Here is a 27765-nt window from a genome sequence, read left to right as displayed (position 1 = left end):
TGCCTGTCTACTTCCCCTGCTGCTTCCAGCTTCTTCTTCGTGGCCAAAAAGGACAGAGGCTTGCGGCCCTGTATAGATTACCGGTCTCTCAACAAAATAACCATCAAGTTCCGTTATCCACTTCCCCTTGTCCCAGCGGCCCTGGAACATCTCCGTGGTGCCACTGTGTTCACTAAGCTGGACCTCCGCAGCGCGTACAACCTCATCCGGATACGCGAGGGGGACGAGTGGAAAACCGCCTTTGTCACGCCCACCGGCCATTACGAATACTTGGTCATGCCCTATGGACTAGTCAATGCCCCCTCCGTATTCCAGGATTTCATTCGTGAGGTGCTCCGGGAGTTTCTCCACAAGTTTGTGTTGTTATATATCGACGACATCCCCATTTACTCCCGGAGCATGGCCGAACATCGCCACCACGTTGCGGAGGTCCTCAAGCGCTTACAGCAGTTACAACTGTTTCTCAAGGCGGAAAAATGCTCCTTCCACCAGTCATCCGTCCACTTCTTGGGATACTTCATTGATCAAAGTGGCATCCGGATGGACGAGGGGAAGGTAGATGCCATCAGGTCCTGGCCCACACCTACAACCATAAAAGAACTCCAACGCTTCTTAGGCTTTGCCAATTTCTACCGCTGATTCATCAAAGGCTACAGTTCCATCGTCTGTCCACTAATCAACCTCCTTCGACAACAGCCCAAGTCTCTGTCCTGGTCCGAAGATGCCACAAGAGCCTTCGAAGTCCTCAAGCATGCCTTCACCACCGCTCCCCTCCTCGTCCACCCTAACCCTGACCTGCCTTTCGTCGTGGAGGTGGACGCATCCACCACAGGAGTGGGAGCGGTCCTCTCCCAGCAGCAGGGGCAGCCAAGTAGACTCTATCCATGTGCCTTCTTCTCCCGCAAGCTCAACCCGGCGGAGGTCAACTATGACATCGGTGACCGCGAGCTCCTGGCCGTTAAGCTCGCGTTGGAGGAATGGAGGCATTGGCTGGAGGGAGCCAAACACCCTTTCCAAGTATTAACAGACCATAAAAACTTGGAGTATCTCAAGGCTTCAAAAAGGCTGAACCCTCGTCAAGCTCGCTGGGCTATGTTCTCCTCAAGATTTGACTTCACTATCTCCTATCGCCCTGGCTCCAAGAATCTCAAGGCTGATGCCTTATCCCGTCTCCATGCTCCTGATGAGAAAAATTAAACTCCTGAAACCATCCTTCCAGAATCCATCTTTGTGAGTCCCATCCAGTGGTCCGAAGAAACTCTGCCTCCTCCAATGCCTTTACCCACACTCCGCCGGGTTGCCCGCAGGGTCTTCAGTACAGAACACCATGCACTCCACTAATCCACGCAGCTCACTCATCACTTGGCACTGGTCACCCGGGGGTCAATGAGACCCTCTCGCTGCTGAAAGAGCGCTTCTGGTGGCCCAACTTGGCCAGGGATGTCAGAAGGTACGTGTAGGGCTGCAGGGAGTGCGCCATCTCCAAGAGCCCTCGTCATCTGCCGGCCGGCAAGATCCAGGAGATCGGCCGCTTCCTGCGTACCTTCTGCCATGGCCACCAGGACTCCTGGAACCAGTACCTGGGTTGGACCGAGTACGCCCAGAACTCCCTCCGTCAGCCTTCCACCGGATTAACGCCCTTTCAATGCGTACTCGGTTACCAACCCCCACTGTTCCCCTGGGACGGGAACCCTCCAACGTTCCGGCTGTCAACTACTGGTTCCGGGAGAGCGAGAGGGTATGGGACTCAGCCCACCATCAGCTGCAGAGGGCCCTGCGCAGACTCAGGATGACAGCCGACCTTCGTCGCTCCAACGCTCCCAACTACCAGCCTGGGCAGAAGGTCTGGCTGTCGACATCAGGGACATCAGACTGCGTCTGCCATGCAGAAAGCGGAGTCCCCGCTTCATTGGCCCGTTCACCATCATCAAGCAGATCAACCCTGGCATGTATCATCTTCAGCTCCCTCCACAATACAAAATTCATCCCACTTTCCATGTTTCCCTGTTAAAACCTCACCACCCTTCTGTCTTTCCTTCCACAGAACCTGACGTGGCAGCCGCCAAGCCCCCCCTTCCACTTCTTCTGGAGGATGGAGCTGCATACGAGGTTCGTGAAACTCTGGACTCCCGGCGCCGTGGTGGTCTCCTAGAATACCTCATTGACTGGGAGGGCTACGGAGCAGAGGAGCGGTCGTGGGTCCCGAGAAACGACATCCTTGATCCCAACCTGCTACAAGCCTTCCACACCAGCCACCCGGACAGACCTGCCCCTTGCCCTTGAGGTCGGCCACCACGACGTCGGGGTCTTCGGCCCTCAGGAGCGGCCCGTGGGAGGGGGGGTACTGTCACAGACACGTCAGGTTCCACCTCCCTGCAGTACCCACGCACTCAATCACTGGAGTTCTAATCACCGCCACCTGCACGTCATCATCCCTGCAATCACCAGCACTATATCTGCCACACTCACACACACAGTCTTTGTCCGGTCTCGTACGTATCACAGAATCATGTATACTTAAGGACTCCAATCTGCTACTTACCTACTTCCAGCGTCTTCAGTGTCTCCAGTCTTCCTCCTGTGTGCTTCTCTCTGTGTGTGAGTGTTCCCCGTCTTCAGTCATCTGTGTCTTCATCTGAGAACTCCATCTACAAGCAACAAAGGACAGTATAATTTCCCTATCAACTCATCTAAATCTCTATTTACCATTGACTCACCTCTTCTCTGCTGATATCAATAAAACTACCATACTTGCTTTTACATCTGCCTCCGTGCCATCTGTACTGTAACAGCTACAAGAAATCGGGGCAAACTTCTGGACAAATCGTGTGAAAAAGTCGTCCACTACACCGCTGATCTCTGGCACGGTTTCTCAATTTTGAATGCAGAGCGACCAAAACCCCACCATCATGGGTGCTGTATGTACCCAAAAGAGCATCACACAATTTCTGTTTATAGGTCATTACAAAAGACTGATTATTGCATTGTTGAAAAAGTTAATCGAAGACGCATCAAACTCGGAAGCTGATGATTATGATTGTGCAGATGAACCTAGGCATGAAACAAATCCTCTATCCTTACACTGGAAACCTGAAAAGCATTTGCAAAACTTTTAAGTTAAGAAATTGAAAGCATCCCTTAGATCAGTGGTTCCCAAACTGGGGTACGCATACCCCTGGGGCTAGGGGTAGCCTACATGACGTGACAAAAGGGGGTACGAGAAGGAATGCAATTGTTCCCAAATATCCACATGACTGCAAAAGTTACATTATACAACGGGTGAAAAAATAAAACGTACATTTTAAACACAGCACTGTCAGTATTTACTCTATTTTGCAATGAAATAATAGTTCTAACGAAAACCACAGCAGAACTACAACACACATCTGTTTCGCGAACAATCCTGCAGCTTTGAACGAATCATGAGAGTCAATGATTCAATGATTAATTCACAGCCACTTGCTTCATTACTCAATAAATGACTCGATGACTCACTCATAAAAACAGTGACTTGCTGCCACCTACTGGCGGTTTTAGTTTAATATTTAAAAGTTTTACTTAGTTTTACCATCATTGCATATTTCTCTATTGATGATTTTTATTAAGTTATTCATAAAATGCACTGGAAAATCAATTTAGGGGGTAAATATTGTCCCTTAATGGTAAAGGTGTGACTGCTGTCTAAGTGGAAGAGAGGGGGTACACAGAAGGATGGTAATCTCTTCAGGGGGTACTCCAAGCTAAAAAGTTTGGGAACCACTGCCTAAGATAATGCTATTTCCATGGTTAAGGGATGTTGAAGTGAAATCCCTAAAAATACCTAAATCCTGGGCCTGATCCATAAAAAATGGATCATACAAATTTCTTTAAAAGCTAGGAACCAACTGAAAAAAAGAAAAACAACAAACAAAAAAAGAAAATAAAAACAGATTCAACACCAAAACTCCAGAAACTCATAACTTCGATGCCCAGACATCTTTAAACTGTTTTGAAAAGAAGAGGAGATGCTAGTAGGCATCAAATTCAAAATGAGCTCATTTTGTGCAGAAAATTTTACAATTTCTATTTAAACACACTGTTAATTATTTGACTGTAAATTTACAATAAATTGCAGGTTAATAATTGCATGACTTTCACAGTAAGTTACTGTAACATTTTTACAGTAAATTATTGTGAAATGACAGCTGTATACTGTGACTTCACAGTAATTATGACATCGCATTACTGTGATTTAGCGGTAAGCTGCTGTAGAATTAATGTATTTAACTGTGAAATTACAGTTGGTGTCTATGTATTACTGTAATTTAACAGTAAGCCGCTGTAGAATTCATGTATTTAACTGTGAAATTACAGTTGGTGTCTATGTATTACTGTAATTTAGCAGTAAGAAGCTGTAGAATTATTGTACATAACTGTGAATGTCTATCTATTACTGTGATTTAGCATAAATGAAGGACCAAACAAAACTGATAAAAACAGTGACATAACTTTTATTTTTTAGAAGTAAAATACAATTTAATTACATGAATAAAACACTGGGCAACAGGGATTGACACTGGGTAACAGGAACGTGTGTCAAAAGAGAAAGGAGGAGACAGAGAAGAGAGAGTGAGGGAGAGAGATGTAAGAAAAGACAAAAATGTGGGAATAGAGAGGGTCGCAGGTGTCTCGCTCCTTCCATCGCAGCTGGCACCTGCATAGTGTGGGTTCTATCCACTATATACAAAAGATAAGAAAGACAAAAAGTTTAAGTTACTCTGTGGTGGACTGACTCCCTGTAAGTATGGTGCTCGCATTGTAACACTAATCCTAAAATGTCTACAATTTAAGTAATTTCAACTATTTAAAAAAAATTATGTGAATAGTACTCTTAATTAATATTAAATCAACAAACCAGGACTCTTATCACTCCTGTTACTTTTACCCAGTCCTATTATTTTTCACGTGAGTAACAGGACTGAAAGTAACATGATTGAGGTTAAAAAGTTAGTTCACCCAAAAATGAAAATTCTGTCAGTAATTACAGAGCACAAATTAAGATATTTTTGATGAAATCTGAGAGCTGGATCACTCCTCCATCGGCTTCTAAGGGTTTGAAACTTGCTGGCCCAGAAAAATGTATTAAAGATATCTTTAATATAGTCCAAGTGACTCCAGTAGCTCAATCTTAAGTTTATAAAGCGACGAGAATACTTTGTGCGTAAAAAAAAAAAAAAAAATTCACAGTTATTCCACAATTCATTTCCTTCTCTGTGGGCCTTGAGTTTTTTCTTTTAGTATAACAGCGTAGCGCTTCTGTGTTATACGTCACACGTATGCTCACTATTGGCCGACGCTGGTCATGTGTGTGATGCATGTGACATATTACACAGAAGCGCTACGCTGTTATACTACATGAATTCACCCGAGGCCCAGAGAGAAGGAAAAAAAATAGTGGAATAAAGTCATTATTTTTGGGGGGGTTTTGCGCACAAAAAGTATTCTCGTTGCTTGGTAAACGTAAGATTGAGCCACTGTAGTCACTTGGACTATATTAATGATGTCTTTAATAACTTTTCTGGGCCAGCAAGTTTCAATCCCTTAGAAGCCTATGGAGGAGTGAGACAGCTCTCAGATTTCATCAAAAATATCTTAATTTGTGTTCCGAAGATGAACGAAGGTCTTACGGGGTTGGAACAACATGAGGGTGAGTAATTACTGACAGAATTTTCATTTTTGGGTGAACTAACCCTTTAATAGCTTCAGTAAACTTCTTACTGCATAACTACATCTAGCTTAAAGGAACACGCCGACCTTTTGGGACTTTAGCTTATTCACCGTATCCCCCAGAGTTAGATAAGTCCATACATACCCTTCTCATCTCCTTGAGTGCCTCTGTTTGACGCACTATCGCTAGCCTAGCTTAGCACAAAGACTGAGGTAAACAGCCTCCAGCTAGCATACTGCTCCCAATAAGTGACAAAATAACGCCAACATTTTCCTATTTACATGTTGTGATTTGTATAGTCACAGTGTGTACAAATAACAAGGTCATATGAGACAACCATCTTCTAACTGTGTACATACTGGGAACTATATTCTCAGAAGGTGAAGCACTGCTACTTCCCCAAGTATATTCTGAGAATATAGTTCCCAGTATGTATACGGTTAGAAGATGGTTAGAGTCACTGTAACTATACAAATCACAACATGTAAATAGGAAAATGTTGGCGTTATTTTGTCACTTATTGGGAGCAGTATGCTAGCTGGAGCCGTTTACCTCCAGTCTTTATGCTAAGCTAGGCTAGCGGTGGGTGCCTCAGACAGATTTACGGCAAGCACGGAGATGAGAAGGGTATGTATAGACTTATCGAACTCTGGGGGATACGGGGAATAAGATAAAGTCACAAAAAGTCAGCGTGTTCCTTTAACACAGATACTGTGTTTCATTAGTCCGTTCTTAAATTGGAACACAGCTTACATTAGATTGACATCCATTCGAAGTCAATGAGCTTCCTGATAAGAGTGCAGACTTGCTGGTTCATGTGACCTCTCTGCCTCTTAGATTTTGTGCCTGTCTCTGGGTTGATGCCCAAGAAGCACCTACAAACAAAAAGACAGAAGAAACCTGTTAGTTTAATTCAAGTGTGATGAAAAAGGTGTCAGTTCCCAGTCATCACCTTAATGTCATCACATTTTACAATGCTATAACTGAACCACATAAAAAGTAATGAACAATATATACACATTAGTTAAAGATAAATGTGAAAATATAGAATCTATTAAGGACTACTCGGGTTTTTAACTTTAAAATGAACAGTGTGTAGTGTAGCTAGAAAGCTACATCACCACCCTGTAGGCTACTGGAAACTAAACTATACGGTTTGTATTTAAGTTGAATATACAAACACCATTACCAGATGACGATTAAAAGACAATAATTACAAACGTATATCCTACAGATACAAATCACTGCAATTACTTTGGACTGTCTAGTTATAACCAACATTAATGTACTGGCAAAACACAGATAAGTGCACATTGGTCTAACAGCGGGAAAACTGCCGCGCAAAACATTTATTTTGGCAGTGGAAAATTCCAGAGACAAGATAAAAAAAAATACATGGACATGCGCACTTCATTTTTCTGTTGACCAGAAAGACAACGGTTGCTCCGTTTCACACACACAGCAGGGAAGAAAATTATAAAGTTACTAATTTTAGATGAATTTAATCCACCTTTGCCCAAATCCACAAACACCATAATTTATCTAGTTGATAATAACTGTCATAATACCCACATTAAGGCCACATCTTACCTTATAACTTTATGTATCGTCGGTCAATGTAGAAGCTGTGGTAAAAGAGAGAACGCTGTTAGAGTAACTAATATAAGCTTTAAGTAACGCTAAAGTTAAATGTTCGACGGTGTATCTAATCAGGCATCTCACAGTTAACTTAATACGGTATAATTAACACTACAACCAACGTCTTTTCATTCAAATTTGCGCGCTTAAACGTCGACGCGAGTCTGCTCCAGCTAAGTTACAAAAACATGACAACAGAACCTACAACTAACGCTAATTTGGTTCATACTTTTAAATTACATGCACTATCATATAAAAAACATCAAATTGATAAAGTTTGACATTTAAACACTTACCGCTGTCTGAATCCACCGAATGGGACCACGTAGATCAGAGAGCTCTGATGACGCTCTGATGACGCTGCCGCAGTTGCCACTCAAAAAAGTCAAAAAAGACGGCATTCACAGTAGTTTCTTGTAAAAGCCCCGCGCCTGCATTATTTTCACAGTAAAAGTCTAAATACGGTATTATATTGTGAATTATCACAGTTAAAGCCTGTGAAGTGGTAATAATGTAATTAACTGTGAAATCTTACAGTTATATCTTGTGAAATCCTGGAAAAATTTTACAGTGCATTTGTTATGTTATCTGTTCTATTGTGAATAAAATAATCTCTCATGTGATTTGAAAGTCTTTTATTTGTCATTTTATTCAAATATAAAAAATGGGTTGTAATTTATAATAAAAAAAAATAAGTAATGAAATTTCCATTTTGTTATTTTAACTTTATGAACCTTACCTTTGTTAATCTTTAAAAGGGGTGAGTTATGAAGAGAGCAAGTAAATTCAATTTTGAATGACTCCTACTTTTAGACACCTCCTGTCAGACCAGGTCCCAGGACACATCAGCATCTCACATCCTGTAACTTTTCTACTTCTGGCTGCCCTGCAGCTCACAAAGCAGGAGAACATTTTCTTCTTTTCTTCATAACAGTCTGTCCAACACCTGCTGTACATCTGAAGAGAAAGCTACTTAAAGTGTGCAAATTATATTACTAGCATACCAGGAGATGGCGACTGAAAATAACTCAGCTAAAGTTCAAATTCAACTGTGATTACAAGAAGCTCTCAACTACAAATACAATATGCAAAGATGGTATCTGAGTTGATGCTGCTTTACATATGAGGCTTTAGGCTACAAGGTATGGGTTTTGATGTCCGTTGTGTGTGAGGACAGTGAGGTCTTTTGTTATCTAAATAATGGATTTATTGGACTACTGCTATGTTCTTTGGTTTTTTGTTTTAACCACATTTGTGTGATTATCTTTATGAACTGTAGAGTTGTATGCTTATTTAGAGTGCCATGTTGTTAGCAAACTCAATTGAGCTCCAAATCATGTCCAGATTTGTCAATTATGAGGTCCTATTTCAGTTAAGATGCTGTTGGAACAGATCATCAGAGAGTCAGCATCAAAATTCACCAAAAGAGTGTAAGCAGTATATGCAGAGGCAATGTGATTTTCTACTGAATATCTTCTGTGCATAGTTAAGCTGATGAGAAGGTCTTTAAAGTGTCCTTCTTTGGAGTTTTCCTGAGGGCCTTCTGTCTTCTGCCCAGAACATGGAGTGGATTGTCAAGAGCTGGCATGATGCCCTGCATCAGAAATAAATTTCCCCTGTTGGAGTGAAATCAATTATTCATGAAGTTTGCATGAAGCATTGAGAATAAGCGCAGCAGTGAAGGGGAGATGAGAGGAGAGGAAATGGGTTTATGGATTGTGTTGATTGATGAATTTTTTGTGTACCAGCACTGACAGGATTCGTTACTGACAGAACAAAAGGGCTTGACCATACAACATGAGTATTTCTTCAACTATGGGCATTTTGGCACTGTAGACCTTTAGAAAATACTGTAAACTCACTTAAAACTCAATAGTTTATTCAATTTGTATTAAATGTTGTCATTTTTATAAATGAACAAATGTCATTTTCACCAAATCTCAAAGCATTCTGCAGTAGAACATCAGTCTTGCTAGTCTTGCTGAGGCTATATTCATAGGTAGAATATTATACACCTAAAGTACACTGTAACATACTTGTTAAAAGAGTACTTATTAAATAAATATACAGAATATTCAGACCAAACTGAATATTGTTTTCAAATACTTAATTGCATGAAAATTGGAACTAAATTAAAGTGTAGGCCTATTATATTTTAATTTTGTAAATTATTAAATGCAATTAGTTGAACTTATAAGTGTTTTTTTGACACCGTTAAGACTTAAGAACATCTTTAAGTGTAATTTCATAATTACATAGTTCCAGTTTGATTATAGGCTGTATTACCCAATTTTTCAAACATGCACATGATATTCATACTGTATGGTAGAACTTCTCATTCTGTACAACTTTGCATCTATACGACCATTGCTGTCAATCAAATCATTTGTTAAATATTGGATACTATATGAAAAACCTACTTTCATGAACTAGTCCTAGGTTTTTCGATCACGCTTAATAAAACACTGCAGGACAATTCTCTGGACTCTCTAGGTCAGTAATTATCAAAATACTTTAGCATTTGGATGTCCTTTAGCATTTGGAGGCCCATTTAGAAAATGGGCGTGGCCAAAAACCTCAGAACTTCATGAAATTAGGTGAGCACATGCGACATATGATTCAAAATAAGCGTGCAAACATTAATGGAGATCGGGTGATAAGTGGCACTATAACAGTTGAAAAGGTTTCAAAGGCACATTATGTCTATGGTAAATTACCTGAAATTGCAGAAAGTGGTCTCAGATTTAGGTGTTTACAGGTTTTCTATATAATACGTAATATCTTATAATTGTGCCTTAAAGTGCTTGAGCCCCGATAATCGATGCAAGTACAAGTTTTATTATACCTTTTTGATGTGCACTACAAGAGATCTGCAGTAGAGAAAGAGAGAATCTGACTTCTACAAATAGACGTTTAAATGGACAAAGAAATCAGTGATGACGGGGAGTTGATAAGTGCGTGCAGGTGTGAGACAGGGAGGATGATGGGAGATGTAGTTCAGGACAGAAGGGAACTGTGACAGTACCTCCCCGTCCCATTAGGAGCGACCTCGCGCCGTTGATGGAACAACAGTGGAGGGTGGATGGGCGCACTGGAGACCTACACATGGGTGAAGGAGGTGCAGGCAGATAAGGAGGTCTCCAGGATGGATCTAGGACCTCGGGCGGCCATGGTGGGACAGCAGCTTGTGGGCAACTGGAGCGGGCTCATGGGTGACTGGAGGGCGACTGAGATCTTGGGTCTGTGGCTTGTTGGAGGGCTCGGGATCAGAAAGATACCCATCTTCTTGTTGAAGTCCTCACTGTTATGTTGGTTCTTCTGTCACATGTGGTTACAGCAGAGAATGCTCAGTATCAGACTTCTACAAATAGACATTTAATGGACAAAGAAACAGAACAACCATACTAAAGCAAACATAAGAACAGACCAGGGCTGCGTTCCAGTTCGGTTCTAGACACACACTCGCGAACTTCCCTAAACACTTCCCCTCGGGGGAATCCCTGCCGCCATTTTGAAGTGCGTTCCACTTCGTGAAGTGGACGAGGGAAGTTTATATGGAAAGACCCTCGCTCCCTCGATTTTGAGCGAGTCTACTTCATGTGTACACTTCAGGCAGCTCCATAACCCACAATGCAACACGATTGTGACGTCACCGCATATCGCATTTAAATCACCCCACCACAAACAAGTCTATGATATATTAATTATGTTTTAAACATTTAAAACACACATATATACATATAGGATGCTGTATTAAACAATTTTGTGAGGGGAAAAAAATAAATAATAAATCAGCTCCATTGCGGATTCCAAGTGATCAAGGGCTTAGGACGTTCCAGTTCAGCCCATACAAAGGTTCCGCCAGAAATGGGCACTCGTGCAACGTAAGCAATGATGTACATCCGAGTCAATGAGACCGAGTGAAGTTAGCGAGGGAAGGGCATTTAAAAACCGAACTGGAACGCAGCCCAGGAGTGCAGAGAAGTGAGTCCATTTAAAGGGAGTGATAATGAAGTAGTCCAGGTGCTGGGAATCCGTGATGATGAGGAGCTGATAAGGAAGTGCGTGCAGGTGTGAGACAGGGAGGTGATGGGAGATGTAGTCCGGGACAGAAGGGAACTGTGACGCACACATGAGTTGACAAAATGATGAAACAATAGCTCTTCCTTAAACTTTCATCAACTGAAATTGATTTTTTTCACTTGAAGTCTTTTTCACTTTAGGCATTAAAATGTAGCCCACTCAACCCTTGACCAACCCATGATGAGATTTAGTCAATCAGGAATGTTCATTCATCTAATGAACCACTGAAAGATCAACACCATCTTCAAAAAGGAGAATCCTCATACAGTAGATCAAAAAACATCTCAGTTTAAAAAAAAATATATAATTTTGTCTTTTAATATAATTTTATAATTTTAATATAATTTTAATATAAATTTGCCTAAATTGGTGTTAACCAGCTATCATGCAGCTACCACAGTCAATTCAGTCAAGTATACTGGGCTCAGATGACTAATGATGATTATCTGTAACGATTTACATGGGTAGAAAGGATGTAGAATAACCTTTCTGTGGTTCCTCTGGGAAATTCACAGCTGTTCTCATGGGCAATCAGGACACTGATTAAGCTGTGGATGAAAAGGGTTCATCAAGGAGCAGATGATGCATTATGACACATTGATATACTCTCACTCTTCTAATAAATATAGATGACTTGTCCTCCCACATGTTAGAAGTTTTCTTTTGTTGCCTGCAATACCATCCATTCCCTTCATTATCACTCTTGACCCAGAAAAGGTCATTTGTGGGCATATGTCTATATGGATCAGGCTCAATGTCAATAAAAACCTTTGCAGTTTCCTCCATTTACCTCTTTTTCTAGTGACCCACTTTAAGTTGTTGTTGTAGTTGTTGTTTTTTTACTTAAACTGATCATGCATTTTTCATGGATCACCACTGGAAGAGCAGCCAGGGGGTACGGTGGCCATTAGGAATTCTAATCAGGTGCTGTGGTGGCAGAAAGGAGAGGGAAATTTACATCCCATCATAGTTCAACCAGCCTTTGCACAGACTGTACAGGCCCCTAGTTCAGCCAGGAGAAAAAAACAGGCATGCTTTCCTGGGAAGGGCCTTTATAATATGCAAGATGGTACCCTCATTTTCATCCCAGAATTAGCAGTCAGAAAGCTGGATAAAGATTTTCCATGCATGCCTTAACAAGCAGCTGTTGATCTGGCAAGCAGGCACGGATGTATTTTGGGTCATGCAAGTTTATTAGCTGCATGTCGGGGCTGGATACTTCATATGCTGATAAAACTTGTGGATGTGCTTTAAATGGTGCTATACTGGGATCTCAGTCACTTCTGTTGTGCATGTTGCCTCCAGCCTGTAGCATCCACTGCAGTCTCATTACAATCCACCCACTAGCAGAGGAGAAAGAAACTGCAAGGATTTGGAGAAAATACAAGATCTGTTCCATAATCTAAAGAGTAGGATCTTCAAAGAGAGCATTGACCAATTTGGAAAGCTCTGCAGGCAGAAATTTTGTGTGCCACACAAATAGGGCTTTGGGTTAGTGTAGGTCTTCACAAGGAATTTGTTTATTCAGCACTATATTTAAAAAATGTTGAATTTACACTGATTTGTGGCTTCTAGAGAAACATGTCATCACTTAATCATTTTCTATCAAGAAAACTAATGGGATTTTTCTTTCCAGAACCCTACTGTTGCACAGATAAAATTCAGCATTAGCAGGTCGCTAAGCTAACAATCCAGTATTTTAAAGGTCCTATGACATGCTACTTTTTTAATGCTTTTATATAGGCCTAAGTGGTCCCTAGTACTGTATCTGAAGTCTCTTTCCTGAAATGCAGCCTTGGTGCACAAGGCCACTACAAGCCAGTCCCACAATGAGCTTTCCACAGGACATGCCGTTTCTGGGTCTGTAGCTTTAAATGCTAATGAGGAGGAGAGAGGCGGGGCAAGGTGGAGGGTGGGTGTGGCCTTAACCAGCTTGCGGCCACGGTATCATGCACTAATGTTGACAGTGGATGTATTGCAATGGCTCGTAGACACGCAGTCGTTCAAGCTTTCAGTTTGACCCAGAATCATATATATAATAAGTTGCAACTCAGCGGCTACAGCAGGACGTCTCCCAATGGTTAGTTAGTGATGGGCAGATCGAGGCTTCATGAAACACTGAAGCAGCTGAATCAAATGTGCCGTAATGATTCAAGGCTTCGAAACAATCTGACACCCGTCTCCATTATTCATTTTAATTATTCTAATGTATAATTAAAACATGTACAACTGTATAAAACTGATCGGAGATCAGGTAAAACCATAGGGTAAAGCCCTAGACACTTGTTCAATAGTTCTCAGTGAATCTGCATGGGCTCACTTTATCATCGCTCTCTGTTGGTGAACCATTGAAATTTCGAACTGTTTCGAAACAGTGATGACGTGATGAAGCCTCGTTTACTAAAATCACATGACTTTGGCAGTTTGATACACGCTCCGAATCACTGATTCGAAACAAAAAGATTCATGAAGCTTCGGAGCTTCATGAAGCAGTGTTTCCAAATCGGCCATCACTATGGTTAGTTTAAAACATTGTGTCTGGATACGGTACTTTAGTTTGTTTATGTATGCTGTTACAGTTATTATCATGTAGCTAATGCTATCCTACATTGTTGGCTCTTCATGTTGCTCTGATTTGCTATCGTATATATATAATATATATAATTATCAGCTATAGACACTAACCAGCGCAACTTTAGTCAGACCTCTGCCATTATTACAAATACCTTTTCAGATAGGTGCCGTTGTGGAAAATGTGCTACCATGCCAACATCATTTATTTGTTTACATATTTTATATTTCATAAATCTTAACATTTTTACAATCTTATTACAATTACATCAAGTTCTGCAATCTGGAAATGTGGATATTGTGTGCATCATAATAACACCAGCAGAACGGTTATCCACACAACAAAGAAATGCACAACACTCGCGTTACAGTGTGTATTCACACAAACACTTGATGCTGTCCACCTTTACATTAGTGACAGTAACTGGGCTCTATTGGCCCACGTTGAGGAAACAGTCGTCAGTAAAATGTGTGGCGCAAACATACAAAACTATGGGAAGTTGTATCGGCGCATTACCAGAGAAAATAAAATTAACCCACTGTTTCTTCATAGGCTTGGATGAAGTAACTAAAAAAATACTAAGGTGTTCATTTGTACATCCAAACGCTGAGCAAGCCATGATGTCTCTCGAGGAAAAAAAAAAATATTGTGCTCGAATCTCACTGTAGTAGCTCTTTTTCTCATGGGCGGGCAAAGCAGAGAAAGGGGAGGTAACCTTTCCCCGTATGACGACACATAAGGAAGATTCCAGATTGGGCCGTCTGAGCTTTCATTTTCTCAATTTACCCAGGGCTCGGTTTACACCCATCGCCTTTTCTAGCCACTGGGGGACCATATGCTGGCTAGGGGCACTCATATTAATGTTAAAAAACCTCATAAAGTGAAAATTTCATGTCATGGGACTTTTAATAAGCAATGATAAACAAAAAATGTTAGAGTGCATTTGGATTACATTACATTTGTCTCACTTTATCCACCATCTTCGGTGTACTAAGTTTGTCAAAATGCATTATGGGATATATTTGGTGCTGCTTTTTATGTCAAAAGAAGGCGTCTTAAAGTGATGACATCAGCGATGAAAGTAGTGTTGTCACCTCGCACTGCCTGCATCTGGACTGAAAAGTGGTGCTTCAACACACAGCAAAGACTACAGCGGTCCCACTTTATATTAAGTGGCCTTAACTACTATGTACTTACAGTACATCAAAAATAAGTACAATGTACTTATTGGGTTCATATTGAATTGCAAAACACTTTTGCTGCTATTGAGGTGGGATACTGATACGTTTAGGGGAAGCTTTGGTGGTATGGGTAGGTTTAAGGGTGGGTTAAGGTGTAAGGGATGGGTCAACAGTGTAATTATAAATGTAATTACAGAAATTAATTACAGATGTAATTACATGCAGGTGTTTTTAAAATATAATACAAATGTAAAAACATGTATGTACACAATAAGTGCATTGTATCAAATTATGGTAACACTTTACAATACACTTAACATAAGTTAACTACATTAGTTAACATGAACTAATAATGAACTGCACTTATACAGCATTTATTAATCTTTGTTAATGTTAATTTCAACAATTACTAATACATTATTAAAAGCTTGTTAACATTAGTTAATGCACTGTGAACTAACATGAACAAAGAATGAACAACTGTATTCTCATTAACTAACACTAACGAAGGTTAGTAAATACAGTAACAAATGTATTGCTCATTGTTAGTTCATGTTAGTTAATCCATTAACTAATGTTTAACAAATGAACCGTATTGTAAAGTGTTACCGAAATTATTAATTTAAATGTAAGTACATAGTAGTTAAGGTCACTTAATATAAAGTGGGACCACTACAGCCAATGGACAATTAGCGCATACGTTCTGCACCAGCGTGAGAGAAAACAACTCTCCACACCAGCAGGTGGCAGTAGTCATTCATGAGGAAAACTGAAACTAGCACTGCGGCTGCACAAACTGCAAACAATGCAGTGCTTGCTTCCTATTTTGGATATGAATCATAAGTTGGTCTTCACTTATTTCATTCCAGACAGCTATGTCATTATGAAAATATTTCTGTATTTGAACGCTCAGGTAAGATGAAGTGTAACATTAGAAAGAGCCTTCTGTGTGTTAAATCACCACAAAACCCACAACAGGGTCCATGTAGTGCAAACCCTCCTTCCTTTTTAAGTTACTTGTCTTATGGTGATCAGTTAATCTAAAATGTTTATTTTCATAATCATTAGTCAGAATCTGAAAATTTGCTTCCTCTCTGGAATGATGTTGGTGGTCTAATCATCCTTAACCACCTTCAACAATCAGTCTGCTCCAAGGTAGAGATGGTGAGTGTGTGCACTAAAATCAAGCCCTGTTCTCTATTTATTTATTTTTTTCTCATTCAATATTCAGTTTCACTTAAAAATATGTAACAATACTGTAGTTAGGTCACTTTGTGGGCTTTAAAATGATAAGTAATCAGCTATCACTCAAATAACATTTGGCACTGATGGAAAACACAACTTATTCAGGTAAGATAATCAACATAATCTTATTATTATCATTATTATCTCATTAAACTATTTAATGTTTTGGGAAATTGGTGGCTAATTCATATGGATTTCTGCAATCTGCCTATGCCCCACTAACGGTTGGGTTTATGAACCTTCATTCTTTAGTTTTCTTTCTTTCTTTCTTTCTTTCTTTCTTTCTTTCTTTCTTTCTTTCTTTCTTTCTTTCTTTCTTTCTTTCTTTCTTTCTTTCTTTCTTTCTTTCTTTCTTTCTTTCTTTTTTTGTTGTTGTATGAATTCATTAAAAAAAAAAAAAAACACCTCATAAAACATTTAAGTTTTCCTGTGAGATCAGGGTTGGGTGTGCCAATAGCTGCTAGATTTCAGCACCAGGTCCAACACAAAGGGCAGCAGTTATCTGGTCTGAGGTCATCTCAAGGGTGAGATACATCTATCCAGGCAATACACTTGGGAATAGGAGGGATGCTGGAAGATGTGCATGTTGGGGGAAGGGCGTATATTCCAGGATGATGTGGAGGAAATACAATATGTCCAGTAATGGCTCTGCTGTATGTTATTTAGAGCAGGATTATATGTACTAGCATTCAAAAGTTTCAAATTTTGTTTATGTTTAGATGGAAAATGTTAACTATTATTTAGTGAGATTATGGTCAGTATAGAAATTATAGTATATCAAACATTATACTTGTTTATATTATTAAATAGAATTGTTCTATTCATCAAGTAATTCTCCATTTGCAACCATGTGCATATAGCTTTGCAGAAATCTAGCTGTCGTTTTAAAGATATTCAGGGAAAATTTCAACCCACACATTCTGCAGCACTTCCCAGAGGTGCAACTGGCTTGTAGGGCATTTTTCTCTGACCTTACACTTTAAAGCTTGTCCCACAGGACCTCACTGGGGTTTAAATCTGGCGATAATGCAGGCTATTCCAAAGACAGTACTCCGGCTCTCTGTTTCTTCCCCAGATAGGTTTTGCATAGCTCTGAAGTATGCTTCGAATCTTTCTACTATCGCATGATGAAACTTGAACCAATCAAGTGCTGACCACAGGGAATGGCATGACATTGTGAAATATAATGGTAACATTTCTTGTTCCTTGAACTTTGTATCAATCTCCCAGCTCACCAGCACCAAAGCACCCCTGTACCATCACACTTCATTCATGCTTGACAGAAGGTGTCAAGAATCCATTCATTTGTCCTATGTTTCACATGTGCTCTCTTCCTTGACCGAAACCCTTCAAACTCATCTATCCATAATACTCTTGTTAGTCACCCACCGTCCAGTGTTTGTGTTTTTTGCTTGTTTATATTTTCTTTTTATTTTCCAATTTCATCCCTTTAAATCCAGCATCTCTGAATGTATTTTACCCTGATGTATGTCTCTGCTTGAGCAGTTCTTGGTCTTTGTTAGAATTTGTAAGAACTTTTGTCAAAGCAGTTGTGGACACCTTTGTATGAAATCTTCAATTACTTAGCAATCGTATGCATGGAAGCACCTTCGTTTTTAAATAATAAATAAATAAAATAACACCGAATTGAACTTGAAATGTCAGTATGGTATAATCCAAAGAAAGAAAATGAACCTTCTTTGTTGAACAGAAGATTGGGTTTCAAGCATGCTGAAACATTTCCAAAGGTGTCCCTAATACACTTTAAACATAATTAATGAAGGATTAGCTAAAAGAGTTTATCATGGCATCATTTGTGATTAGCTTAGTGATTTGCAATTGCAACATGTCTTGCATAATATTTTCAGTTAGTGTGTTGCAATCTTGTTAAATAAAAGTATCAGTTTCTGTCAAAAACGTGAATATTTGTGTAATTTTAAAAATTTTAATGCTAAAATATGTATGTTCTGAGACAACCATTATAAAGAGATCAACAGTGTTCTCATTACTATTAAGTTGCTATAGAATTTTGATTTACATTTACAGGTCTTGAACAAAATATTTGGGCATTCTGCCGAAGAATCCATAGTCTGCAGTATTTAAGCTAATAGTCTGCAGTAGTGAACAACCAGAGTCAAAACAAACATTCATTCTGCACCATCTGTTTTTAAAAAAATAGCTTTTCCTCAGTTGGATGGTAAATATATGAGGCACCCCAACATAAAACCTGGTTTAAATTGAATTTTAAGAGGTTGCAGTGCTTCCTGCATTGCATCATGAGTTGTGTTCTGACACATTTCAGAATCCAACAATGAATAATATCAAGCTTGTGTAGCCAGAAGCACTTGCATTCAGTCACGAATTGCTGGAAAAATGTAGAAAAAAATTCTAGCAAATCAAATGTTACTGGTAAAATAGTCTCCTATCCTCAGAGACAACTCCCACAGACTGCACGCCGCCCCTTCACTGACTGCCTGATACATTTTTAGCACAAACCCTTTAGGTACTTATGTTTATTTACAAATGTCCACTAAAGTGTATTCTGTACATATCCCCTAAAGCAGGGGTGTCCAATCTTGCTCCTGGAGGCCCACTGTCCTGCAGAATACTAGAAACGTCCAGGTAGGTGTGTTGCCTCCAACTTACCTCAACAAACCTACCTGGACGTTTCTAGTATTCTGCAGGACAGTGGCCCTCCAGAAGCAAGATTGGACACCCCTGCTTTAGGGGGAAAGTTGGAGCTAAAATCCAGAACTTAGTTTGGACGCCCCCTTCCCTAAAAGGATTGCTTTTTCTCGCAAATGTTTGCGTTCTGCCAACAAACTTTGTGTTTGCTCACAAAACCTGTGTGTTCCCCTCAAAACCTTGGATTCCCTTGCAAATGTTTTGCACTCTTTGAGAAACTTTGTGTTCACTCACAAAAAAAAAAAAAAAAAAGCAAAAGTTTTGTTAACAAATGCAAAATTTCTTGGGGGGGACACAAACATTTGCAAGATTCCTCATAGTTTGGTGTGCAATACTTGAGTTTATTCTGCACCAGTGTACTATAGTGGTACCCCTACACTTTACATGTTGGTCAGATGGTCTTTTTCTGTCTAAGTGAGTGGTTCTTGACCAGAACAAACTGAAATTGTGCCAATATTTAAAAGTCTGGCTATGTGAGGCTACTGGTATAAAATCGATTCAGAAGTTTGAGGTTGGTAAGATCCTTTAATGTTTTAAAGAAAAAAAGTCTCTTATGGTAACCCTATTTTTTTCCCAAGCAATTATTGTTTGTATATGGCATTTGTTCATTGCAAACCAATCATTTAGGCACTATCACGCTTGCTTTTTTTTTTTTTTTTGTATAACAATTTTATTACAAAATTTAGACCTTTTTCATCTTTCAGTGCTGCCATGCTTTTAGCATATAACAATACAGTATAAAATCTCAACCCAAAATGAGCTAATAAAAGCAGTTTTTCTTTGATGCTGTTGCAGCATTTAGATGTTCATCATGCTGTTTTCTGTACACTTAACATTCCTTGAAAAATACAAACACCTGCCGAGCACGCCACAATTTAAACAACTTTAAATTACCAACCTGACCATTTGAATTGTGACAAGTTGTAATCAACATAACGTATCAGTAGTTACACAAGGAAAGAAATAGATAAATAGAAGTACACTGCAAATAATGACAAATGTGTCGAGTTCTGATCTTTTTCAACAGCCCAAGGCACCCAGGCTTGAAATGTGTTGGCAATTATCAAGTTATTTTTTACAAACCCACACACACATACACAGACACACCAACAAAAAAAGGAACAAAGAAAATGCTTCAAGCAGGAAGTGATAAGACTGAAAAAAGCATGTAAAAAAAAAAAAAGAAGAAAAAAATAATAACACACTCAGCTTTGCTTGTTTTGCATTCTACATCCGAAGTTCACAGTGAGTATCCCAGGCAGTGGGTAGATCTATCTAATAATCCTGATGGGGAACAGTAACCTAAGTGGTTCAGAAACTTACTGCATTACTACATGGCTTCCTGTACGAAGGGAGCTGTCAAATGATCCAGGCTTTTAAGATGGAAGTCTGAGCCATATCACGTTAAGTAGTTTTCCGTTAAGGCGTTGCTTGCCCAAAGCAGAACCACACAGTGCCTTCATGCTAAAACTCTGAATTTATCACCAACACCAGCTTTTGCCTTCAAGATCCAAAAATAAATGACAAAAACGTGATTGTTTTTAGGACTGAGAAGTGTTAGACAAGAAATATTGAAATATCTAGAAAATTCCAGTTGACATTGATGTCCATGTTCGGTCTTGATTGAAAATGTTCTTTAGAGATGAATGATTTGGTAACAGACACCTGGTAACTCGTATCTCCCATTGGCTGGGAGATTTCTGTGCTCTTTTTAGTTCAGTTGGCGACAGGCCTCAAATGTCCATTTTGAAGCCCCACCGTAGATCTCAATGTTGGTTTCCAACCAAGAGAAGACGTTCCCCACTTGTGCTTTGCTGCTGCATGTGGCCAGATTATAAATCTCTCCCACGGACAGCTTTCGGTCCCAAATGTTGAAATTGGCCATGTCACCGACAAAGGCTTGAGTAGCATCAAACCCTCCACCGAGAGTGTCCTGCAGGTAGATAACATTTATTTGAGATGCTGATGAAAAACGTTAAATGCCTTCAAAAGACATACGATTAGTCTCTGTTAACCTTTGAAGCTAATCTGCCCATAAATGATTCATAAATGCGTTTCATCCCTACAGTCGTCTTTGAAGGTCTCTCCATTTAAAATGAGCCAGAACTTTATAGTCTGTTGGTTGTGCTATAGATCTTATGTGGCAGAGAAACAAGCACAGAGCCATCTTTAGAATTTTGTCTTTGAACTTCCATTTTTGTGATTTCTCTGTATATTTCTTTGGCATCGCTGTCAAAGAGTAATTAGCTGGTGAAGTGGATTTACTGATTTGCAGAGTCAACAAAAGTTATTATGAGCATTGTAATGTTTGAAGCGGATGTCATAACAAATGTCAGTAGACCAAAATTGTAAAACAAGCGGTTCATTTATAAATCTGTAAGATCTTACCTTCATGCTGTGGAAATACATATAGGACAAAAGGGGCGGGGCTACAAATTGAGTATTTTAGAACTGACTGTTTTCAATGCTATCTCTGTATAATCGGCTTTGTTACTAAATCTAGTGTGTAAGACCTCTAAATAGTTTTCACACTGCGCTTAACCCCGGGTTATTGTCGTTCAAAACACCACTTTTAACCCTGGGTAAAGGAATGTGTCATACTTGTAATTTAGAAGTGGGATTAGCACCACTTTTTACCTTGGGTTTTAAAACCCTCGAGTAGGGTTAGTCCTGCATTGTAGTGCCAAAGTTGTAACGAAGCAAAATGTTAAGACTAGATGCTTAGCATCCGACATCCAATAGCATGCCTTATATTGATGTGCTTTGGACAGTCACGGAAACGCCACACATTGTATAAACAGTAGTTTCATCGTTTGAGGGGAAAATTTGTCAAACGGCGATAGAAAACGCAACAATTGGAGTGAAGAAGAGACCGGTTCATTCTTACCTTTAGAGTCCGAAAAGTCCATTCAGGCTAAACTTAGTAGTATAACAATAGTTGTATATTTGACAATTTATAATATGAGGATGCGCAATGCTATATCACTTGCGGCATTTGTCCAATCAGTGACACCGACACCACAAATATGCAAATAAGGACGTTAACTCTGGGTTTAGGAATGTACAGGTGAAACGTCATCATACAAATACCCAGGATTAATTGGTAACCTCATGTAAATTATGAGAAATGTGAAACCTGAATCAAGATAACCCAGGATTCTGTTTACCCAGGGTTTAGAATGACCCAGGGTTAACTATTTCAAGTATGAAACGCCCTCTAGAGCTGCAGTCACATTAACCGTTGTTCGCCGGTTTTTAGTAGGCAAAATATAGTTATTTTAATTGGAATCCACGCGCTCAAGTTGGTCACGCAGATTAAACGAGTTGCTTGGTTTCACAAGTTCACCTGCCTATTCAGGTAAAACAAACTTGGCTTGCTGTCCTCGAAGGAGGCTTGAACCCCCCTATAACAGTACTGCGTAGAGGAGAAATAAGAGAAATAAAGGAGATGGGGAAGAGGAGGTATGCTGGAAGAATTGTCGCTGGATGACGCAGTGACTGCTGCTTATATACGCTCGTAATGATGATTGACAGGACTGAATGTTTAGACTCTTCCTGAACCTACATTTAAAAGTGATCTGTGTGACTTTCATTGCTACACTATTGACAATAAAATTTTTTATTATTTTTTCACCTACGAAACTTTGCCGAAATTTTGCAAATGTGGCCACGCATCCTAACTAAAATGTAACTTCATAAGTGAACATTCACATGGGCTGTAATGTTATGGAAACTACGCCCCTTACGCAAACTCACAATAGTGATATTTCTAAGATGAGTAATAATTTGATCCACTTATGCCATAAAAATACAAAACATTAAATATCAAGTAAAATAGAAATTAGAATATATGCATTTTTTCAAATATATATTTATAAGACTTTAAATAAAGACTCTTTATAATGTCAATTTACAGTAAGTCTTGCTGCAAAGAATTATGGGATTGTCTTATCTGAGCAATGCTGTCTTTCATTTTGGCCAAAACTAAGTGTTTGACAAGGCAGCTGCCGTATAGAAGAGCCTCTGCATGGGAGAAAGCCTTCGATGCCTTAAAATGCAGCTATGTGGGTAGCTCACTTTGTTTTGGAACAGAGCCATTGTGTATTCTCCACTCATCATTAAGTCATCTTTGAATAACACCTTGAACTACCACACATTGCTATAATGTATTGATGAGTGAATTCAAACAGAGGACGCATACCTGCTCTTGTCCCAGAATCAATACCCCTTGTGGTTTGATTGGATGATAAGGGGCCAGACTGTCCCCATTTCCCCTCATTACACCATCCTGATAAGCTTCCCACACTCCATCTCGAGTGGTCCATGTGACACAAATGTGATGCCATTTTCCATCATTGATCAGGAAAGGTAACTTAGCAACCTACATCAAAAGAGGGCAAAAACCAGATGAAACCTAAACATCACGTTCATTTTGATGCATTTTAAGAATTCAGTTTGTAACTAAATCTATCTATCTATCTATCTATCTATCTATCTATCTATCTATCTATCTATCTATCTATCTATCTATCTATCTATCTATCTATCTATCTATCTATCTATCTATCTATCTATCTATCTATCTATCTATCTATCTATCTATCACAATGCGTATACAGTGGGAATATACCTTGTCATTGATGAGCAGTTCCATCGGGTTGTTTCCCCACTCAATAAGAACCAGTTCATTGGCCTGTCCAGGGACTGCATAAGAGAAAGGCGTCCCCACTCCTGGAGAGGCGCTGGATTTGAGCCACATGCACACGGTGAAGGCATACATCTCCGGCAGACTCTTCTTGACTTTAGCATACATGTAGTTGGTCCTCAGAGGGAACGTCAGCTGAAATTTATCCAGTGGTCTATTATCTTTTTGGCCTGTTATTAAAAAATAAATACATACAAAAATCAATCCTCATACAATATTTAACATCTAATCATTGCCGTCTACTGTATAGCACTAAACTAGACAATCTCTCAAAATACCTTTGTCAAATACATATATAAAAAATCTAAACATAATTCTTTTCATTGCTGACTATAAATTTATCCATATCTGACAGTAAAAGCAAAACACAAGGTGTGTTTAAAGTATACTTCTAAGAGAAAAATAATAATAAATAATATATATAAAAAAAAAAAAAAAAAACATCTACAGTATTGATTTATTTGGTTCTTTTTGCCTGGGGAAAGACTAGCACACTAGTTCTGTCATCCCACCTGGAAGCCTCCCTTGTCTCATTTATTTCTACCCTTGAGTTTGAGGCTCACTACAGGTAACAAGGAGTAAAAGCCGCAATCAATGGTAGGCATCATTGCTGGTCTGAGGCAGAGGAATAGTTCACCCAAAAACTACATTCTGCCATATAATTTACTCCCTCAGGTTGTTCCAAACCCATAAAATATTCTGTCCCCCATGGAACATAAAAGGACGTGTTAAAAACGCAGCTCAGTATACGATTTGTTTGTTAGACTACAAGTTCTTGCCAAATTCTTGCCATTTGCTGTACCTCTTACAATATTTAAACAGCGCATCAAGACATATTAAACATCATTTATAATCAATTAATCAGTTATTTTATTCCAAATTCTGCCCAAATTAACTTTTCTGAACATAATAACGCATTACTGCCATTCACATGACTCTTTATGATCCCATTACTGGTACTGTTCTTATAAAATATAGTTACTTAAACCTAAATGTGAGGTTCTGTGTGCGCAATGCAAGCACGTGACTAATCAATTATGCAATTGGTTATTTTCATAGTCTCAAAACATCATTGGAGCTTGGTATGTCAATTTGTTTGGATGGTAAATTCTGTAAAGTATCTCTGCTTCACAGAAGAAATAAAGTATTATTTGTTGGGAATAGAATGAGGATGAGCAAATGATGAAATTCCATATCCCTTAAAGTTAGACTGTAAGCTTGTGGGAAATGGTGCATTTTAATGACTGAAAAACGTGATTCACATGAATAAAAATTCACAAAACGCATGAGCTTGCAAAACTCTATGGTTCCAATCTGTAAATCATGCTATAAAGCTGGTTGGGTGGAATTGGATATGCAAAGCAATGCAGCTCTGTAGACCCCCTCCTCTCCTGCGACACCAAGGCGGCAATTTATTATCCATGCTGGCTCGCTCAAGAGAGTATTTTCCTCTTAGAAAATACAGGTAAGGAAAGCGCCCCTACATCTACACGACACGTATGTAATAGGCGGAGCAGAAACGCGAATGGTTACCTTTTTCTAGGTCGGTTATTCTCTGGTGCAGTGAGGTGAGAGTGGATTCCACGCGCCCGCGCTGCTCGCTCTCATTGCGCATCCCGGGCTTTCCTTCCTCCAAACCGTTCACACGGGACAAGACCTGCTTCTCCAGGTCGTCGATTTTGCTCTGTAGAAGATCCTTCAAGCTGTTCGCCTGGACGGAGTTGTTATTCCGGCTAAATTGCTATGAAATATAAACATCGGGTTTGTGAGATAAATGTTTAATTTGAGTTTACAACCTGACTAAATTAAGTTACACAAATAAAAGTCATTTTAAAGAGTCCAGATTATGTTGAAACAAATATACACTGTTTATAGTGCTTTTTTGTTGTTTGTTAAAAGCAAAATGACTAAGTTTTTTTCACATTTTCATTGCATGCGTAAGAATGGAATGCGAACCATTAACAGAAAATAGTTTACGTTGAAAATGTTAAAGGCTCATTTCACTGGCCACGGTGAGAAAATTCAGAATAGTTATTTATTTATTTAATTTAATTTAATCGGTTTTCTGTCACCAGTCTCAGTAGGCGTAATGCGTCTTTTAAAAGAGGATTATGCGCCATTAATCACCACCGAGGTATTTAAAATATATAGTGAACTGGTGTAGTCTATTCTAAAATTAAGTTGTGAGTATCGCAACACCGTTCTATATGAACGTGTTCTGAAATAAAGCATAATATTCCACCGTAGATGGATGAAAGCGCTCCAGAATATCAAACATACCTCCAGGTTTTCAAGCCTCTGTTTGAGTGACTGTAAAGTCTGTGAGAGTTGAGCCAGCGTGTCCGTTGGACCCCTCGACACATCTCCCATTGTGTTCTTAGTGCCCGTTTCCTTCCGTCGTCCGCCGACCCTCGCGTCTCCAGGCTCGGACGCGCTCTGACTTTCACACCGCGTCAGCTTGGAAGTCAGTTCCCTGATGGTTTCTTTTTGGTTCATGATTGTTTCCTTCTGTTGCAGCACAGTCTCTCGCAATTGCATGACCGTGCTTTTGAGATCCTCACCGGGCACGCTGTTCTGCAGTGTGGCGGCGCATATGTCCATATCCTTGGGTACGGACGTGCAAATGAACTGGGTCTGTCCGAAGTCCTGGCTCATCCCGTCCGATAAAAGACAAGAAAGTATCAAAAGTTTCCAGTGCATCCCTCTCGCTCCAGCCTCCATGGCGCGTTTGTTTCCGAAGTCTCTTCTGGATAAGTGATTTCAGCAGCACTCTCGCTCTCTCTCTCTCTCTCTCTCTCTCTCTTTCCGTGTCTTGTCTCTCTCTGACTCTGACAGCTTGTGCTAGTTGTAATCTGGTTGTGGTGCGCTCGGGGTTTATATAGCACGCGCGTCTGCGGCGGTGAGCTGCATCACGCGCCTGATCATGATCTCCCGCCCCTGGATATTAAAGCAGAAAAAAACCATCCCGTAAGTCAGAGAAACCAGTTTTGACCCCGGCGGCCGGATTTTCATTTTTTTTCTAAAGCTCAGTTAATTCCACGTAATCATTGAAAGATTTTTGTCTTTGCTGGGAATAAATAAATACATTTTTTAAAAGTATGAATTACGTTATAATTTACAGGAAAAACAAGTTTATCATAGCATATATGCAGTACATATGCCTATTCGTTATAGTAAAACATTGTGTTTATTCAAAGTACAAAGTATGAACAACATTAATATCTTATAAGGAAATAGGTATTTCCTATAATTTTCTGGTTGAACAATCACAACATTACTCTTTGTTAACATAGCACATTATCTTCTTAAACCACTAGGATGTTCCACCCAGTGTTCTCTTAGGAGAAGTAAAAGACTGAATAATTGCTCATCAGAATATTTTCAAGATAAGCTAATTTATTATTTATCAGTGTTGCATTAGCTGGAAAACAGTCTCTCTCAGTACTAATAGAGAATTTGTTTAACATAAATAAATTTGTCAATGACATGACGGGTCATTCATTTTTGTTCAAAGGCCTTAATAATAATAATAAAAAAGGAAAGATATTACAACTTGATCTCTTTTATTGAATTCAAATGTTTAAATTATATTTTGCTACATATAAAGGTATTTTAAAGATTTCAAAGTGTCGAAAGGTCATTTGGTTTAACCATCCAAAGGCCAATACAGCCATTTCATTTGTGATTAAAATATCTTAAAATGGAATAAATGTTTGTGTATATATATATATATATATATATATATATATATATATATATATATATATATATATATATATCATTCATACACCTGCAAAGGACCACATGGCCATGAATATATATATATATATATATATATATATATATATATATATATATATATATATATATATATATATATATATATATATATATATATATATATATATATATATATATATATATATATATATATATTCATGGCCATGTG

At 39.2% G+C, this 27765-nt stretch overlaps 1 protein-coding gene and 1 long non-coding RNA gene across 2 annotated transcripts; both read right to left on the bottom strand.

The window, feature by feature from the left end:
* Positions 1-4644: 4644 nt before the first annotated feature.
* LOC137017969 (uncharacterized) lies at positions 4645-7825 on the bottom strand. The gene is made up of 4 exons (XR_010894662.1): positions 7642-7825; positions 7298-7332; positions 6461-6582; positions 4645-4716 (listed from the first exon to the last, which is right to left on the bottom strand). It is a non-coding gene; the product is annotated as an uncharacterized lncRNA (long non-coding RNA).
* Positions 7826-19809: 11984 nt separating this feature from the next.
* nptx1l (neuronal pentraxin 1 like) lies at positions 19810-26641 on the bottom strand. Its single transcript, XM_067382770.1, has 5 exons — positions 26097-26641; positions 25350-25557; positions 23742-23986; positions 23313-23492; positions 19810-21044 (listed from the first exon to the last, which is right to left on the bottom strand). Exons 1-5 carry the CDS (start codon positions 26535-26537, stop codon positions 20823-20825), a joined length of 1296 nt encoding a protein of 431 aa, XP_067238871.1. The 5' UTR covers positions 26538-26641; the 3' UTR covers positions 19810-20822.
* Positions 26642-27765: the final 1124 nt, after the last annotated feature.

Source organism: Chanodichthys erythropterus, chromosome 3 (assembly GCF_024489055.1).
Source record: "Chanodichthys erythropterus isolate Z2021 chromosome 3, ASM2448905v1, whole genome shotgun sequence".
NCBI lineage: Eukaryota > Metazoa > Chordata > Actinopteri > Cypriniformes > Xenocyprididae > Chanodichthys > Chanodichthys erythropterus.
This window is presented reverse-complemented; position numbering and strand designations above follow the sequence as displayed.

Bases quoted from the DNA above. Each gene is read 5' to 3' on its own strand.
- nptx1l (XM_067382770.1), bottom strand. From the start codon at position 26,537: ATGGAGGCTGGAGCGAGAGGGATGCACTGGAAACTTTTGATACTTTCT. The intron at 25,558-26,096 runs GTATGTTTGATA...TATATTTCATAG, and splicing joins AGAGGCTTGAAAACCTGGAG to CAATTTAGCCGGAATAACAA. The intron at 21,045-23,312 runs GTATGCGTCCTC...ATCTACCTGCAG, and splicing joins TGATTCTGGGACAAGAGCAG to GACACTCTCGGTGGAGGGTT.